A 17,003-nucleotide genomic window follows, 5' to 3' on the forward strand; every position below is an offset into this window, starting at 1 on the left:
AATGCACTGAGATTATGAATGCGCTCCCGACGAAACATATTTCCGCCCCAATATTCTTCTGTGCTATCCACTTACTATTCTACTTTACTACACAAGAGACCAAATGAATAAAAGCATTACCATAAGAAGTGAATAATTAAAGGAATTATTTGAACACAACCACTATAGCAGAATACAGGCACTATCAGCATGGTGCTTAGGCTTATGCTCTTTTAGGTATAAGCAAACATGCGGGACAGGGGGGAGAATCAATAGCGTACCCATAACCTGGAGTTCAGCTGGCGGATACGCTCATGTGGATTCAATATTTGGTTCAATATTTGGTTCAGCTCTCCCAGTTTAGAATGGGGTGCATTAGCACCAGATATTGCCACTGCAATTGGAGATGGTATAAAGATGCTTTTGCTTTCCACTCTTCATCAACTATCACCAATCTCGAATAAGTACATACCTACGTGCAATACGCTATTTGCATCAAGAATGTCAGAAACCGTCAAACCCATCCCCAAGCGCATCATCATATGCTGTGATGGTACATGGCAATCTGCAGTTTCGGGTGAAAAGAACAGCCCTTCTAATGTCACACGACTGGCCCGCTGTCTGAACCGTGTCGCCGTTGAGGATGATGGCAAGACTTGGCAGCAGATTGTGTGGTATGACAGCGGTGTTGGAACGACATCCAGCTGGCTCGGAAAGAAGCGAGAGGGTGCTATTGGTGCCGGTCTCGAGGGAAATGTCATCGAAGCCTATAATTTTGTCGCGCTCAATTGGTCGCCAGGTGATCAAGTTTTATGCTTCGGCTTCTCAAGGGGTGCCTACACAGCCCGGTCGATTGCTGGACTTATCTCGGATATTGGCATCTGTGAGCCGAGAAGGTTGCAGGACTTTCACGAAATCTGGGAATTATACAAGGCCAATAAATCGGGCAAGAGGTTCCATGGGAGCCAAGCATGGTTCGATTACCTCGATGGCATTCCAGCCGACGACAAAGATCAGCCTGATGACTTTGGCTACAAGAACATGAACTTTGTTTGGAAGAAGGCGCCAAGGGGCGATTGGGCAATTAGCCCAGAGTCCAGGGAGATTGAAGTTGTGGGCGTGTTTGATACAGTCGGCGCCTTGGGCTTGCCAGATGTACAAGGTTTCAAGTTGGAGTGGGGATCAGACAAGTATGGCTTCCACAATGTGAAGCTGAACCCAAGTAAGTAACATTACTTCAGTATTTGGTATTCATTGCTTAACCTCTCCTTTCTCTGACACGCTTGGCAGACATCAAGCGTGCCTATCATGCACTTGCTTTAGATGAGCACCGTGAAGCATTTTCACCTACGCTTTGGTACTTGCCGGAGAATATAGAGATAACAGAGGAAGACCTGGAGAAAAAGGAAAAAGAAGTCGAAGAAGCAATGAACAACTGGTATGCAGTAGCATATGATAAAAAGACTCCTCTGGGAGAGAGACAGAGACTCAAGAATATCTATAATGATGCCCGACGCGACTTATGCCGTATGCGGGAGTATAGCAAAGGCCAATCTGAACTGCTTCAAGTTTGGTTCCCAGGAGTCCACATCAACATTGGTGGCGGCTCCAGCGACACGCTAAAGAATGAAGGCGACCTTGAAGGTAACATCTCCTTACATGATCGCTGCGAACAAAGAGCTGACTAACCTTTCTCAGAAATGGCCAACATTACTTTTGCTTGGATGCTCGATCAAATCAGCCCCTATGTCTCCATCAATGAGACAGTTGTATATCAAGACTCGCGAGCCCGCCAAAAACACATTGATGACCTTAATGAGCAACAACGCAAGTACAAAGAGCTAGTTGATAGCAAAAAAGAAGAAGCCAAACGAAGCTGGGCCAAATGGGCAAATCAAACGCTGAGCACTACCGCAAGCGCACTCCTGCATCCTTTGAGCAAACCTAAAAACCCAAATGAAAATCGCCATGATTTTGGTTGGGGCACTGGCACCATAGTTGACAGCTACATCATGATGTACTGGCCAAATGGCTCCAAGCCTCGTACGCCAAAAGCCTACGAAAAGGACAAAAAGCATACCGTTTCCGGAGAGACTAATGAAGAAATTCATCCTACGGTTGGATACCGACACCATTGTTTTGAAAAGCTTGACGAGGAATTCCGATACACTCCCATGGGCTTAGGAAGGGTGAAAAATAAGGGTCTTGTCTATGCCAGACGGCAAAACAGCGAGGGCAAGTTCGAGTATCAGCTTGACAACGTTGTTTTGCCAGAGTATGTGATGCCGGCAAAGAATAAGAGTGGGGGACTCAGCTTTGAGAGATTTGCTCTGGCGCTAGCTTGGGAGAAAACGGAAGAGTATGTTAGGGGCCTGGATAAAGGGAATGGCATCCCCCATGAGGATATACCTCTCAGCCATGAGTATATACCTCCCAGCCATGAGGATATACCTCTGTAAATATGTCCATCTATATGTGTGTATTTACATGGTACTTTTTATATTGTCATTTGACGTCGTTATATAGGAGCAATTATCAAGGCAGTAAGGGTAAAATGACATAGAATAGTTTGTCTTTTGAGACTCTTGTAAGTTAATGCACTTATCCATTATTGAAGTCAATGAATAAAGTAGATAGTAGATGAAGACACAACCCCATACATTTAGGCATATCAAGCCGAGTTGTTATGTCTTCCTGGGTTTACAACTCAGAGAATGGACCCGCAGTCAACCACCGCATTGGCTCCTGTAACGCTTGAGTTTTTCACGAATGAACACACCTGCTCCGCAACATCCTGTAACAATTTGTCAGCCAATGGGAAGTGTCTGTATGCATTTGAGTTAATATACATACTTCAACCTCGGTCAACCGACCTAGCTTGGTCTTCTTAATAGCAGCGTTGCGTTTGCTTTCGGGAAACGATGATGACCATTCTGTCATCATCATTCCTGGTGAGACGGAGTTTACTCGAATGTTATTGCCGCCAGAAATAGAGGCGAGGCACTTGGACAAATGAATCTGCGCTGATTTTGTGACAGCATAAGCCTATTGCCGTATCAGTCTAGAGCACACGCTTTTAATGACGTGGGAGAATTGTTATGATCTGGGATCTGGGATTAAACGCTCATCAGAAAATGGTCATGTTTGTAAACATACCAGGCTGCTACCCATTACGCCAACCCCAGCGACAGAGCTGGTGGTGATAAAACAGCCACCTCCTTTCATAGAACTTTGCTCTAGATAGCCCTTTGCAGAGTTGAACAACCACAAATGGCTTTTGACATTCATGTTCCAGCATTTATCCCAATCTGCCTCGTTCACGTTGTCTGACAGATTCGAAAAGTTTGTCAACCTTGTCCATCCATGATTTGAAAACACAATGTCTAATTGGCCTAATTCTTGAATTGTAGTTGATACTAGCTTATCAACTTCGGGGCGAGAGGAGACGTCAGCTCTAATAGCAACAAATCTTCTGTCGTTACTAGGCCCGTCTTTCACGCCACGTTGACCGAAACCTATCGATGGGGTAGTTTCTAGCTCAGAGATGAGTGCATTGGCTCGAGATTCATCAGACGAATAATTTATGGCAACTCTCAGGCCCATGGCTGCGAAAGCCTTTGCGGTGGCGGCACCGAGGCCTGCGCTTCCGGCAGTAATGAGGGCAACAGGACTTGCCATAGTTCGTTTAGTTAAATGTCCAAATATATCAAATTGAAGGTAGTTAGCCAAAAGAATGCTGAACAAGATGAGTCTCATTATAATACGTTCCTAGAGTCTTGTACGGCACACCTATTTCCGCAATACCCGCCAATGACCGTGGCAGCATCCCTCCGCAACAGCCGTGCCATGCTAGTTAAGCTCGGGTTGCTAGGTGTAGTTTTAAGGTTAGTAGCATATTGTATTTCGCATATTTGTCTACCTTTTGCATAAAAGTCAATGTATTTAGGATAACCTGACGCTTAATATACCTGTCATGTATAAAACCGCAGTTCTGACAATACATGTGAAGTTTGGAAACCACTATCTCCGCTATTGAGGTTTATAGCATGTTATGAAGACATGAAGACATGTGCAAGTGAACAATTAATTGTATTAAATACTGATGGGTAGCATGGATATTAAAGAAGAAGGCTCCATTATTGGAATTATTTAATGCCGTCTATATATTTGCTCAAGAAGCTCCTATATATGCAGTATATTACATGCACTCTAGGCAGGGAGCCTTTACTCGGAAATAATCAGAGCACTCTTGCCCATTCCTGTACCAATACACATAGAAACAACGCCAACAGTTTGTCCACTCCTCTTGAGCTCATGTAGAAGCGTCGTCAACTGGCGAGCCCCAGTAGCACCAAGAGGATGACCCAACGCTATGGCACCTCCATTAGGGTTCACTTTGTTCATGTCAATGCCCAGCTTGTCAACACAGTAGAGCGCTTGACTGGCGAAAGCTTCGTTAATCTCCCAAACGCCGACATCACTGGCCAGAATTCCGGCTGATTCGAGCATCTTGGGAATAACAACGGCGGGACCAACACCCATCTCATCAGGGGCAACACCTGCCACTGCTGATCGAGCCCATTTGCCCAGAATGTAGTCCGAAAGCCCTAGCCTAGTAGCAGTGCTGCGGCGAGCCATTAGGACGACGGATGCGCCATCGGAAATCTGAGACGAATTTCCAGCAGTGGACGCGCCGTCTGGAAGAAAGGCAGGCTTCAACTTTGCCAATTGCTCCAGGGAAGCGTTGGGTCGGATTCCGTCGTCTTGAGTTACGGTGATGGCGTCTCCTGTTTCTGAAACCAGCTCAACGGGTATGATCTCATTTTTAAACCGACCTTCGGCCTGCGCTTTTGTAGCTTTGGCGTGACTGGCTAGAGCAAAGGCGTCTTGATCCGTACGTGAGATGCCATATCGCTGCGCAACATTCTCGCTGGTGATGCCCATCGGAAGCAGACAGTCTCTTGCTGCCTGTACAGACGACTCACGTAGTTCCTCCCACACAATATTCGGGATGGCTTTCGAGCCATAGTTTCTCGTCATGCTCTCCATTCCGCCCCAATGCCCATATCCATACGGCCAGCCGCTATTGCGTCTGCAACGTTAGTCACCGCTTGTAGACCAGACGAACATGCCCGATTGACGGTGTAAATGGCTGCTGAGTCGGGGTATCCAGCGTGCAAGAGAGCTGCCCTACCAGCCTTTTGCCCACCTAGCTCTGAGAGAACAGTTCCCACTGCTACATCTGATACCTCAGAGAGATCTAGAGTAGGCAACTGAGCCTTTGTAGCTTGTAAAACCTGAAATCGTAGAATTAGTAAATCGTTTTCTGTTAAGTCAATGATCATTGAGACTGGAGCTCTTACGGTAGCAAGCAATTGCTCAGCATGAGCATTCGCAAGCTTTCCTTTAAAAGATCGCGTCACAGGAGTTCTTAGCGCGGACAAAAACACAATGTCATCCGGACTTTTTTCAAGTATAGCCTTTAACCCCTTCTTTAAATGTGCCATGGCGAGTAAAGTATCTGAAAATGTGAGAAATACAATGAGTATAATTCTTGTGGTGGAAAATATGGATGTTTGAGATAAATGAGTTTAGGAGAATAGAGCAAGTCTCTGAGAAAATTTGAAACCAAACAGCTTGTAATTACATACTCAGAAATGAGAGATATTTGATGTTACAAAGATTATATACGGATTAAAGTTGACATACTCTCATATCAAACATATCAATCGTTGTGCGGATTTTAACGGGCCGCAGCATCCGCAATTCGCCCCGGCGAGCTATTCAGGAGGTGAGTGATCGTGGCTTACAATACATGTCCAATGATTTCAATTTTCATTACAATATAGGCTGCATTGGGCAATTTAGTAATACCTTTAGTGTACCGAAACTATCCGGAACCAATTTGGATTGTCAACGTTGCTGCCTTGGCAGTCCACAACATGCAACGCATGCCATCTTTTGCACATTTTTTATCTTGTGGACGGATTTAATCCTCTTATTCATAAACAGGCTATCCAATGCAGGCTCATTTATGAGAATTATCAGAAAACATACGGGCAGAAGTACATGGGGAAAAGATATGACATTTTTATCTTATTGTGATATAGTCGAATTTTACTTTATCTTTAATGATTATTAACATTGGAGTGAGTGATTATTATGTACAGATCATTAGCTGTATGAGCAACAAGCGTCTAAATAAGGCGTTAAGTGTATAAGCTCTAGCTGTCCATTGTCTTGAGATCTTCAGCAACTTTGAATGGTGCTTCAGTCTTGCTTTTAATTTCATCAACTGTCACTCCACTTGAAATTTCCCGCAGTGTCAATCCTTCTTTCCAGTCCACGTCAAACACTCCCTGGTTGAACATTAGATCTCTGGTCTTAATATTATGATGAGTAGAAACACATACCAGTTCCGTAATAATGGTTGAAACACATTGCCTACCAGTTAGCGGGAATGTACACTGGCGAACAATCTTGGGGTTTCCTTTTCGATCGGTATGCTCCATAGTCACGACCACCTTGGTCTTCTCAGGATTGGAAACTAAATCCAAGGCTCCGCCAAAACCTTTGACTTTTCCTGGCAGCATCCCTATGAAACTTATTAATGAATCATCGCTTAACTCCACTGGAAAACTTACAGTTAGCGAGGTCACCAGTTGCGTTTACTTGCATGGCACCGAGAATTGTAAGGTCAATTCTGCCAGATCGAATCATGCCAAAACTCTCATCACTTGAAAAGGTGCAGGCTCCCGGGATAATTGTGGCAGTTTCCTTTGATGCGTTGATCAAATCAGGGTTTTCTTCGCCTTTCTTTGGATATGGTCCTAGTCCAAGAATCCCGTTTTCGGAGTGAAGCAACACCTCGACCTCTGGAGGAACAAAAGTGCTTGCTAACACTGGGATGCCAATTCCGAGATTCACATACATGCCATTCTTGAATTCTTTTGCCGCGCGAAGCGCAATCTTTTCTCTGTTACTGTTCTCTGTTGCAGAGTGGGTCGATGAAGCTGGATTTGTAGAGGTGTCCAACGCTTTCGAATTAACGTATTTTTCAATCGTTTTGGGAACTTGTGACTGGATGACGCGCTTGACATATATCCCAGGCAGATGAACGTCGCTTGGGTTTATTTCCCCAACTTCAACAATATGCTCGGCCTCAACTATTGTCATCTTGGCATTGCGTGCCATGGGACCGTTAAAATTGGCCGCGGATAGATGAAACTGGCAATTGCCTAGTCTGTCTGCTTTGAATGCCTTGATGAACGCATAATCTCCATTGATTGCCTCTTCGAGAAGATACGGCTTTCCATTGAAGATTCTGACATCCTTTGGCAATGAGAATTCTGCAGGTGTGCCATCTGGATGGTGTGTTGTCGGCAGCTCACCAGTCTGTACGACTGTGCACATGGCGGCTGGCGTATAGAATGCCGGAATACCTGCGCCCCCTGCACGACACTTCTCAGCAATTGTGCCTTGAGGAGTCAATTCCACTTCTAGTTCTCCATTTCCGTATTGCGATGCAAATATCTTGTTATCTCCAATGTAACTGGCAATCATCTTCTTAATCTGCCTCGTCTCCAATAGTAGACTTAAGCCGGAACCGTTAGTTCCTGCGTTATTGGAGACCGCAGTAAGACCATTGATACGCGATTTGTTTACGCGCACTTCGTTGATCAAAGTATCTACAGTTCATCCTCTAGTTAGTGATAGTTATCCCTATTTTCATACTCTGATACTGACTTGGGACGCCACAGAGACCAAAGCCTCCTACCAGCACAGTGCTGTTGCTTTTCATGTCTGCAATTGCCTCTGCAGCTGAGGCATAGATCTTGTTTATAGCAGGACGCTTGGCAGATGTCGCAAAAGTTCGTTGACTACCAAAAGAGAATTGCTTCCATGACGCTTGTAGAAACTTAGATTGTGTCCTACTAAAGCTTGATCTAGATTTGAGAGAATGCCGCAGTAAAGAAGACATTATAGCACATCATAAAATCTCTAATAACTCAGAATGGCGCCTTATGCTCAACAATGAGAGCGCCGGATCCAAGGTATATATCTGATACATTGCTGTCTCTTATAACAATGTATTACTATCCTTTAAGACAATCCGGTCAATAATTTGAATGGCATCCGCGCTTCTAGTGCAGACAACCGGTGCGGTGCGGGTATTGCGGAGGACTTGCACGTCTCGCTACCAGTAACAGAGCGACTCCTAAACTCTTGGCAAGGAGTTCCACGCTTCCTTATACTATGTATATCTTGGCGAATATGGAGTGAAATATAGGAAATAAGGCTTACAGTTCAGTTCCACCGAGAATCGTGACTATTGTATCGCCTTGTGCCATTATGGAAATATATTGTATCTTAACGGCTATTTGCTTATACTCAGGTCGAAACTTTGACTCTTTAAGAAGATCTATTACGGGTAAATCGAAAATCTCAATTAATTCCCGGAAATACAAGCTAGAATTACATTCCGGGCCTCAGCTGCTCTATGGCCCAAGAGCCAACGACCAGCATATGTTTCAACTACTGTAAAACGTTCAGTGATTCACCGGTAAGGCTTCTTCTTTAGATATCGATACGTAACAATTCCATTTAATATGAATACCTTGCCCCGTAAACGCGAATCGTCACTATTGGTCGAGTCAAGATATGATTGTTCCGGTTAAGGCGGATCGGTTGCTGCGGCCCGCTCATGCCGGGGCCCCAAAATCAGCAACTCAACTCATACGGCAACTGGTGCGCAGCAGCTCGAACATACCGATCACTTGATGTTACACTGCAATGGTAGTAGTAGCCAAACCCGGAGGTGACATAAAAAAGTGGCGAGTCATCCCATTATCCCCGCATTGGAGAACACGGCGAATTACGGGGTAATAAGAACAGAGTTTCTATAAGAGGGAGTAAAATCTTGGTATAATGCAGAAGACGCAATCTGGACATCTCTATTTATATTACTCGTCTAAGACTCCTTACATTTCCCATCAAATTCGTTCATCTATCTATGTTATTTAGTATCTCACATCCTCATCAATTCAATTCAACACTGTTACAGCCATGGATCCCGACCAATGCGATTTTCCCCCTATGAAGGACTTGACTGCTGACAATATCACGGAGAATGTTAATACCATCAATAGCGGAGCTAAAAATCCTCGCTTACGATTTTTAACTGAGGCAATCGTTCGCCATTTACATGACTTTGCACGCGAGACAAGATTGAGTATGGCAGAATGGGAATACGCGCTGGACTTCCTAGCTGCATGTGGCCAGAAATGCTCTCCTACACGGCAGGTTTGTTGCCATTTGGTTACTCTTGTGCTATAAATAGGAAAGAAACATTTAAAGTAAGCGGATTATTAATCTGTTATATAGGAGTTTGTTCTTTTGTCCGATGTCATTGGCCTCTCGCTTCTGGTTGACTCTATTGATCATCCCAAGCCTGAAGGTGCAACTGAAGGCACAGTGCTCGGCCCATTTCATACCCACGATGCGCATCACATGTCTAATGGAGATGACATTGGAACTGACCCGGATGGCATCCCCATGTTAGTCCACTGTACTGTCAAGGATCTTCAGGGGAAACCAGTAGATAACATGCAAGTGGATGTTTGGGAATCGGACTCCAAGGGTTTCTACGACGTGCAGTATAGCAACCGAGAAAACCCACATGGTCGCGCAGTGTTGAAAACCGATGCGAACGGTCAAGTCTGGTTTAAGGCTATTGTGCCTGTTGCATACCCTGTTCCAACAGATGGCCCTGTTGGCGATTTTCTGAGGGCCATGGGCCGCCATCCATACCGACCGGCCCACGTTCACTTCATGTTTGACAAGCCAGGATATGATCACCTTATTACGTATGCCCCCATCACTGAAGCTATAGATTAGTATAATTCATGCGCTAACCTCTTCTCCTTTTAGAGCTCTTACAATACGGGGCGATCGATTTGAGTCGCATGACCCCGTCTTTGGAGTTAAGAAGTCGTTGATCGTCGATATTAAAGAGGTCAATTCCGAACTAATGGCGAAAAAGTGCGGTATCCCATTGGGTATGAAGCTATTGGAGCATGAATTCTTTGTAGTAACGAATATTGAAGCCACTAAACTTCGAAGAGAAAAAGCGCAAGAAATTATGGGACGCGGAAGTAGAAAGGTGGAATTTTATAATGATTTGCCGTTTTTGGCACTTGATTAAGGCGTATTAGCTGGCGATATTAGTATTTATAGTCTTAGTTTAGTCTTCCATATATAAGACTTGGGTACAATATAAATAAATAGTGTCTTGGATATTTTTTGTTCTTGGATAGACATAGATATGGAGTGAAGACCTATTACACAATGATATTCGCGACAGCCATGCTAGTATTCTAAGATATCTATCTAGCTCAATATGTCTCCCAACCAGCCTAGCAAGTATTCCCGTATTACTGCCCTGCCTCGCCTTGTAGACAGACCTACTAATTAATTCGATTAAGTGGTCTTATCCAATTTGCCAGTTTATTTTACTTATAATTCTCAAGCCGTTGTCATCATCTATAGCATAAACAGCATTATGGTTCCTACCTTCTAGGCAGTACAGCTCAGCTTTAGCATCGCGGAGTGCTTTAAGACAGTAATGAGGTAAAAGCCCAGTCATTTGGAATAGACAATTCTGCATGATAGACCTAGTTTTATAATTTACACTGCTAGTGCTGTTCTAAAAACGTCGATAATATTTGTCAACACACGCAGAGACACATGATTTAATACGTATATCAAGTACGCTATATCTCAGTAGTCAAAGGTAATATAATACTGCTTAGTACTCCAGTCCCAGTGTTTTGGGAGGCAGTAAGCGTAATGCTTACAGTCAGAATTTGGTGTTATGCATACGCAAAACCCCCAGAGATGGCGCCAGCGGTTGCCAGCCCTGTAAGAGCTCGCCCTGCTATGAATGATGGGAGAGTTTCGGCGCAAAGCCACCCAAAAGGCTTCCAGCAAAAAAAAAATATAGCCAATCTCTCGAGCAACAGCAATTTAGCTGGGGACATGGTATAAAGTCTTACAAAGAGTAGCCAGGAAGAGCAGGTCATATGTCGACCGCAAGGTAAAATATTAGTACCAAGCAAACCTGGTTATATAGTAAATGCACTCACTAGACTGATGCATACCATCCCATCTTTTGTTGTGCCAAAGAAATAGTCATCTCTGGAATAGCAATTGCTGGGATCGTGATGTCCTAGATGCAACATATTATTAAGCAATATAATGTTATGTAAGGAAAGCTGGAGCTATGTTGATTTCGGTCACTCATGCTCTCGGCCCTCACCTACCAGGCCAATAAGAGTGAAGGTCAGACAAGCAGAAAAAATCATGATTGTAAAATTGAGCCTTGACGTGTGGTTTTTCGGCTGTGGACCTGGTCGGTATCCGAGAAGCTTTCTCTGTAAATACCTCCGTGGAGGATAGACTCCGTAGACTTCTGATAACTCATATTTCTGCATGCTGTCCAAATGTGTTAGAGTTCCATTTATAGTCAGGCAACAAGTTTTGGATCTTCATACATATGCAAGCATCATCCGATATGTTGTGCAAAACGGAGCGTTGAGGGGGGTCACCGATTTCCATTTGCGTTGTCAATGCAATTGGGGGGAACTGCAAATGGATGGTTTCGGCCCCACCTCTGGTAGGGCGTTGAGTGACACCTCTGGTAGGGCGTTGAGTGACACCTCTGGTAGGGCCTTGGGTGAGACTCATCGACACGACATTTTCAACTACCTAAACATGTTGGCGAACTCTTCACTTCGTGTTTCTTCTATACGCTTCTGACACCCAATCTCAGATCATTACAACTCTTCTGTCGGATGCAGTCTGAATGCAAACTCCCAGTCATGTCCGACAAAATCCAGACCCAGTTTGGTGAACCAGTTCCACCTGCCTCTCGCCACTCGGTTACCGTTCATATGGGTGATTGGGATAATGTCGAGCGATATGGTAATAACTCCTCCAGCGTTATTGCTCAGTTCAAAAACGTATATCCTCGCATGAGACCCCATCCATATATTGTTGAAGTGAGACTCACCAGCGTCAACCTGGATTTTAAAACTAGTTTGCTAAATTATCCTTTAGTTAACTAAGGCACTATTGGAAGAGATTGGTCAATCCGATGTAGGCTGTTACCTGTTCTCATCATTACAATCTGCCAAAGAATGTATCGAGTACGCAACCTCCGAAAAGCGAAACAATGACGTCGACAGACGACCCGTGGCAGTCGAGCACATCAAAATTCGTACCTTCTCAGTGAAGGACATGATTTTTGCAGTGACTTTCCCACTTGACCAGGCGTCTGTGGTTGCGGGGTTCTGGAGCACCCCAGGTGTGGGAGTCTCATCTCGCTTTGCTGAGGCCAACTTGAGTCATCTACATGAGCTTAAACAAATTACCATACCACCAAACCAGGATCAAGATGCCAGGCCAAATTTTGTGAGTCCGGTCCACAAGTTATTACGCGAAAGGGTCATCCACTATCTTGAACGGGCGCCTCTGAACCCGAGCCAACAACCCCATCCGTCTGTCACCGATGTCTACTTTTATCAAACAGGCATGGCCGCAATTTACAAACCACACACATACATGCTCAGTCGTTACCAAGGCACCACGGTGCTCTTTGGCATGGCATTTATGAACACCTTGACGGCATTTGAAGAGTTTGGCCCCGGATACAAGTTCTTCGGCCTTGGCACAGATGAGGACGTTTCTAAACTCAGGACTTTCCTTGACGAAGAGCGCAGCTGTGGTCGAAAGGTGCAGGCGATCTGGGCCGAATTTCCAGCCAATCCACTTCTCGTAACACCGGATATTACCGCGCTACGACAATTGGCCGACGAATATGACGTTGTCCTCGCGATTGACGATACCATTGGTAGTTGGTCCAATATCGACATTATTGCCTATGCCGATTTGTTAGTCACGTCCATGACAAAGTCTTTCAATGGCTACGCGGACGCTATAGCTGGATGCGCTGTACTCAATCCTACGTCGCCAAAATACAACCAGTTGAAGGCTCTGTTCGATGAAAAATATGTCCCAGAACTTTACGTCGACGATGCGGAAGCGATTGAGCGAAACAGCCGTGATTATCTCAGTCGTACTGACAAGATGAACAAGAACGCAAACGCAATAGTACAGTATCTTCAGAAATGTGCAGACGACCCGACAAGCGCGGTCAAGCAAGTACACTACCCGTCCGTTAATCAGTCAGGGAGCAATTACGAGCGCTTCATGCGAAGGCCGACGCCTGAATTCACTGCTGGATACGGCTGCCTCTTTAGTGTTGAGCTAACCGACATTCCGACAACGCAAGCTTTCTACGACAATTTAAATGTCCATAAAAGCGTTCACCTTGGAGCGCCGGTCACGCTTGCCTTTGCATATACAATGTGTACATATAAGAAGAGATTGGACTGGGCCGCACAATATGGCCTGAAACCGACGCAGATCAGGATATCTGCGGGCCTTGAAGAAACAGATCTGCTTTTGCAGGACTTCAAAGTTGCCGTCGAGGCATCGAACAGGTGTTGGGATCGACAGTAATGTCTGGTTTGAAATTGCCATCAACAACGACTTCATCGAAATTCTCTCACTGTACGATTATATCAGCCTGGAAAGGCGAAATTGGACTTTCTGATGTAGTAGTCTTTAAACTAAGACACGGTGTTTACAGCATGCTATGCTGCCCACACTCTGTTTGATATTATTCTAGTAGGCGAATATGACGCCTATCATGGAACGCATTTTTTTTAACCAATAAGAGGCTATATACTGGAAGAGCAATACATACTCTTGAATTTATTACATGTGATTTGTGATTCGGTGACATGTTAGACGATTTTTGCCAAGTATAATGGTTTACTACTGTCTGAAAAATAATGGTTTATCGCAATGCACGCAAACAGAGACCGATGTTATGTCATCTTCGTACAAGCACACTACTATGGAATGCTATGTAAGTAGGGGTATAAATGTGGATATTTCAAGTAAATTCTTATATTAATAGTATAAACGCTAGAATACCAGCATTGGAACGCAGGTAACCACGATGGCGTCTCGGCTTGCTCTCGCCTTTCATCCCGACTCTTATAGTCACAAGAATGGCAGGGTAGGAGACATCGGATTAACTTAGGACAAATGGACCAATTAACAACGGGTCGAACAGAATTATCATCGATTTCACACAATCCAATAAATGGATTGATGAGAATTACTATTAATCCAGTACGATCCAGGAGAAACTGAGTATATAAGTTCACTTCTTATGCTTATTCAGATAACTTAGATAGCCAGTTGTTACAGAATTAAGATTGGAATACACTTCTAACTCTTACCTACTAGTGACGCTTATTACTGGTTGCATTGCCCATAGATCTCCCAACCCATCCGCCAACATAAACACGAAGAACTCATTCCAGGTTTGTCTCTTGGAAATCTACCTCTTACTAACTACATATGTATCTAGTGTATGGTTCGTCACAAGTATATTATATTACAATATTTTATTGACTTGCACACCGCCCGTCTTACTTCACAGACCTTTTGACGAACAACATATAAGTACTCTCTCTACACAAGACCTAGTTTCGGCCAGCACGGACCAGGCGGCGCAGTGCGGGGACGTGGCCACCCAGGGGTGAGTGTATTCTTCCACAGTACGAGGTATATTGAAAAATTCACTCAGCGGCGTTTTGAAGCACCCTTCCTTGCTCAATCTTACCCTCCCACCCCAACTTGCCTAGTCCTTGCCGAAATCTCTGGACTGAGCTCTAACTGAGATGTCCATTACAGTGGTTTTGGTGATTGAAAGGCGATCTCTCTGAGCAAATCATGGAAACCGCGTATCAGACTGAATTGTCCGAAGATCCAAGCAGGCGAGGCAAGAAGAAGCACAGACACAGTGCTTGGTCAACCAAGGTATTGAAAGAGTGGCTCTCGTCACACAGAGCACATCCGTATCCTACCGAAGATGAAAAGACCGAGCTTGGCGAAGCCACCGGCATGACCAGACGGCAGATTTCGTACTGGTTCGTCAATGCTCGTCGAAGACACATAGTATCAAGATTGGACCAGGCGGAGGAACAACTGGCCGAATCCCCTTCTAGTGCATTGCCAGTTACGGAGACCCCTGATGTGAAGTCTTGGAGCGATATGGCACCGCTCGAAAGATGGCGACGCTCACCTCCAGAATTCGAACCAGTCCCATGGGAAGTCATCAACGACTCGCTGAAAGACAGCCTATCATCGTATGCATCAGAGCCAGATCTAAGGCATGCTGTGGCATCAAGATCTCTCAATTCCTCGGATAGTTCGGGCTATTCTGTTTCAAGCGAATCTTCAGTAAATTCGTTTAGCTCGGAGTCACTCCTAGGCTTACACGGCTATGGTTGCCGCCCTGAGCGACGGCCAAGACGAAGACGCTCAACCCTCCATCGAAGTCGACTGACGAGTTTGAAAAATGACGACGGCCGCATCTTTCAATGCACATTTTGCACGGATACGTTTACATCACGGTATGATTGGACAAGACATGAAGGGAGTATTCATTTAGTCCTTGAAAAATGGACTTGCCTCCCACTCGGGCCGCGATATAGCGAACCCGGCGAGGATGCTATACGATGTTCCTTATGTGATGAGGTGAACCCTACTGATCAGCACCTTGTATCACATGGCGCTGGCCAATGTTATTCTAAGCCCTCAAGCAAACGATCTTTTTATCGTCGTGATCATCTTCGTCAACATTTACGAACGTCGCACCATGTCTATGACATCTTGCCGTCAATGAAGCAATGGAAATCCAAGGTGACTAGAGTCAAGTCGCGGTGCGGATTTTGTGATTCTACTTTTTCCCTTTGGTCTGATCGCAACGATCATATTGCGGAGCACTTCCGCGCAGGTGCGAAAATGAAGGATTGGAAAGGGTGTCGAGGACTGGAACCCGCCGTCGCCCTGCTCGTGAAGCATGCGATACCGCCGTATCTAATCGGAATTGAATCAAATGATATAGAGCCATTCAGTGGCTCACGAGCTGCGCTGCAGGCAGGGAAAAGTTGCGCAGAGGCACTTCCCACACCATTTGAGAGCCTGACTGCCCGATTGGGCGAGTTTGTGCAGACAAAAGCTGCGGAGGGCAAGTCAATTAGTGATGAAATGCTGCAGCGTGAGGCGCGAATAATTCTTTACGATGATGAAGACCCTCTAAACAACACACCAGCCGATAACTTGGCTTGGCTTAAATTGTTCAAGCAGGGCTATGGCCTGGATGCTCCAATCAACTTGCGAAATCTCCAATGCTCCTTAGAAACGTCGGCAGATTCAGCAGTTCAGGTTTCCACTCAGACAGAGTTACCATTTTCGCTAGAGAAGATGCAGCAAGCAGCAGTGTCTAACTCTACACGTATACCTCTGGACTTATGTGCTGGCTCCTCCCAATCTCAGGCTGACGGTAATTTCAGTATACCTTGGTCGTGGCAAACTCCGGAGTGTCTGGCAGAATTCAGTCAAATGTGCCAGATTCCCAATGAAGAATCAGCTGCAAACCCTATCAACGGCCTGTTAGCCACCCAAAACGAGTGCCTACCAACTTCTTCCGGTCATGATGTTGGTTTAAATATGTTATTCGAGCAGTCTAGTGCTGTATTACATAATTTTACTACACCAGCGTATTTGGATGATGGACAGCCAGATGATACATATATAGACATGCATTTTCAAGGCGATAGTTTTGAATTCGCATGACTTGAAATACTCCTGTACAAAGTGGATGCCGTAATCTATTGAATTACACACTTTTGTCCGTGCACCTTAGTCCCCTGGACTGCACTCTTTTCATCAGTGCATAATTGAAGGGTAAAAATAACCTAATACGTATAATAGCGGTCAATATAGTACAGGCCTGACCGAAACGAGTGTCGGCCTTCTTGCTTTGAAACATACTGCTATGAAGCTCGAAAAAGAGAGAATTAAATTGTCAGTAGTAAAATAAC

At 44.9% G+C, this 17,003-nt stretch overlaps 7 protein-coding genes across 7 annotated transcripts; 4 read left to right on the forward strand and 3 right to left on the reverse strand.

The window, feature by feature from the left end:
* Positions 1 to 480: 480 nt before the first annotated feature.
* On the forward strand, positions 481 to 2,438 carry TrAFT101_008295 (uncharacterized protein; the record flags this gene model as incomplete). The annotated part of the gene is made up of 3 exons (XM_024899787.2): positions 481 to 1,201; positions 1,270 to 1,623; positions 1,678 to 2,438. 3 exons carry the CDS (start codon positions 481 to 483, stop codon positions 2,436 to 2,438), a joined length of 1,836 nt encoding a protein of 611 aa, XP_024762293.2.
* Positions 2,439 to 2,686: 248 nt separating this feature from the next.
* On the reverse strand, positions 2,687 to 3,657 carry TrAFT101_008296 (uncharacterized protein; the record flags this gene model as incomplete). The annotated part of the gene is made up of 3 exons (XM_024906491.2): positions 2,687 to 2,773; positions 2,833 to 3,024; positions 3,136 to 3,657. The coding sequence occupies 3 exons, from the start codon at positions 3,655 to 3,657 to the stop codon at positions 2,687 to 2,689; spliced, it is 801 nt and encodes a 266-aa protein (XP_024762292.2).
* Positions 3,658 to 4,203: 546 nt separating this feature from the next.
* On the reverse strand, positions 4,204 to 5,019 carry ACAA1A (3-ketoacyl-CoA thiolase A, peroxisomal; the record flags this gene model as incomplete). The annotated part of the gene is made up of 1 exon (XM_024899943.2): positions 4,204 to 5,019. One exon carries the CDS (start codon positions 5,017 to 5,019, stop codon positions 4,204 to 4,206), a length of 816 nt encoding a protein of 271 aa, XP_024762291.2.
* Positions 5,020 to 6,203: 1,184 nt separating this feature from the next.
* On the reverse strand, positions 6,204 to 7,780 carry TrAFT101_008298 (uncharacterized protein; the record flags this gene model as incomplete). Its single annotated transcript, XM_024909709.2, has 4 exons — positions 6,204 to 6,338; positions 6,393 to 6,574; positions 6,624 to 7,667; positions 7,726 to 7,780. 4 exons carry the CDS (start codon positions 7,778 to 7,780, stop codon positions 6,204 to 6,206), a joined length of 1,416 nt encoding a protein of 471 aa, XP_024762290.2.
* Positions 7,781 to 8,976: 1,196 nt separating this feature from the next.
* Positions 8,977 to 10,248, forward strand: TrAFT101_008299 (uncharacterized protein). The gene is made up of 3 exons (XM_066128302.1): positions 8,977 to 9,282; positions 9,364 to 9,845; positions 9,910 to 10,248. Exons 1-3 carry the CDS (start codon positions 9,046 to 9,048, stop codon positions 10,181 to 10,183), a joined length of 993 nt encoding a protein of 330 aa, XP_065984420.1. The 5' UTR covers positions 8,977 to 9,045; the 3' UTR covers positions 10,184 to 10,248.
* A 1,464-nt stretch (positions 10,249 to 11,712) lies between these two features.
* TrAFT101_008300 (uncharacterized protein) lies at positions 11,713 to 13,795 on the forward strand. The gene is made up of 3 exons (XM_024910580.2): positions 11,713 to 11,753; positions 11,810 to 12,038; positions 12,097 to 13,795. The coding sequence occupies exons 2-3, from the start codon at positions 11,832 to 11,834 to the stop codon at positions 13,558 to 13,560; spliced, it is 1,671 nt and encodes a 556-aa protein (XP_024762288.2). The 5' UTR covers positions 11,713 to 11,753; positions 11,810 to 11,831; the 3' UTR covers positions 13,561 to 13,795.
* Positions 13,796 to 14,747: 952 nt separating this feature from the next.
* TrAFT101_008301 (uncharacterized protein) lies at positions 14,748 to 16,885 on the forward strand. The gene has a single exon (XM_024907987.2). It carries the CDS (start codon positions 14,848 to 14,850, stop codon positions 16,753 to 16,755), a length of 1,908 nt encoding a protein of 635 aa, XP_024762287.2. The 5' UTR covers positions 14,748 to 14,847; the 3' UTR covers positions 16,756 to 16,885.
* Positions 16,886 to 17,003: the final 118 nt, after the last annotated feature.

The sequence above is a fragment of the Trichoderma asperellum genome, chromosome 5 (genome assembly GCF_020647865.1).
Source record: "Trichoderma asperellum chromosome 5, complete sequence".
NCBI classification, from domain to species: domain Eukaryota; kingdom Fungi; phylum Ascomycota; class Sordariomycetes; order Hypocreales; family Hypocreaceae; genus Trichoderma; species Trichoderma asperellum.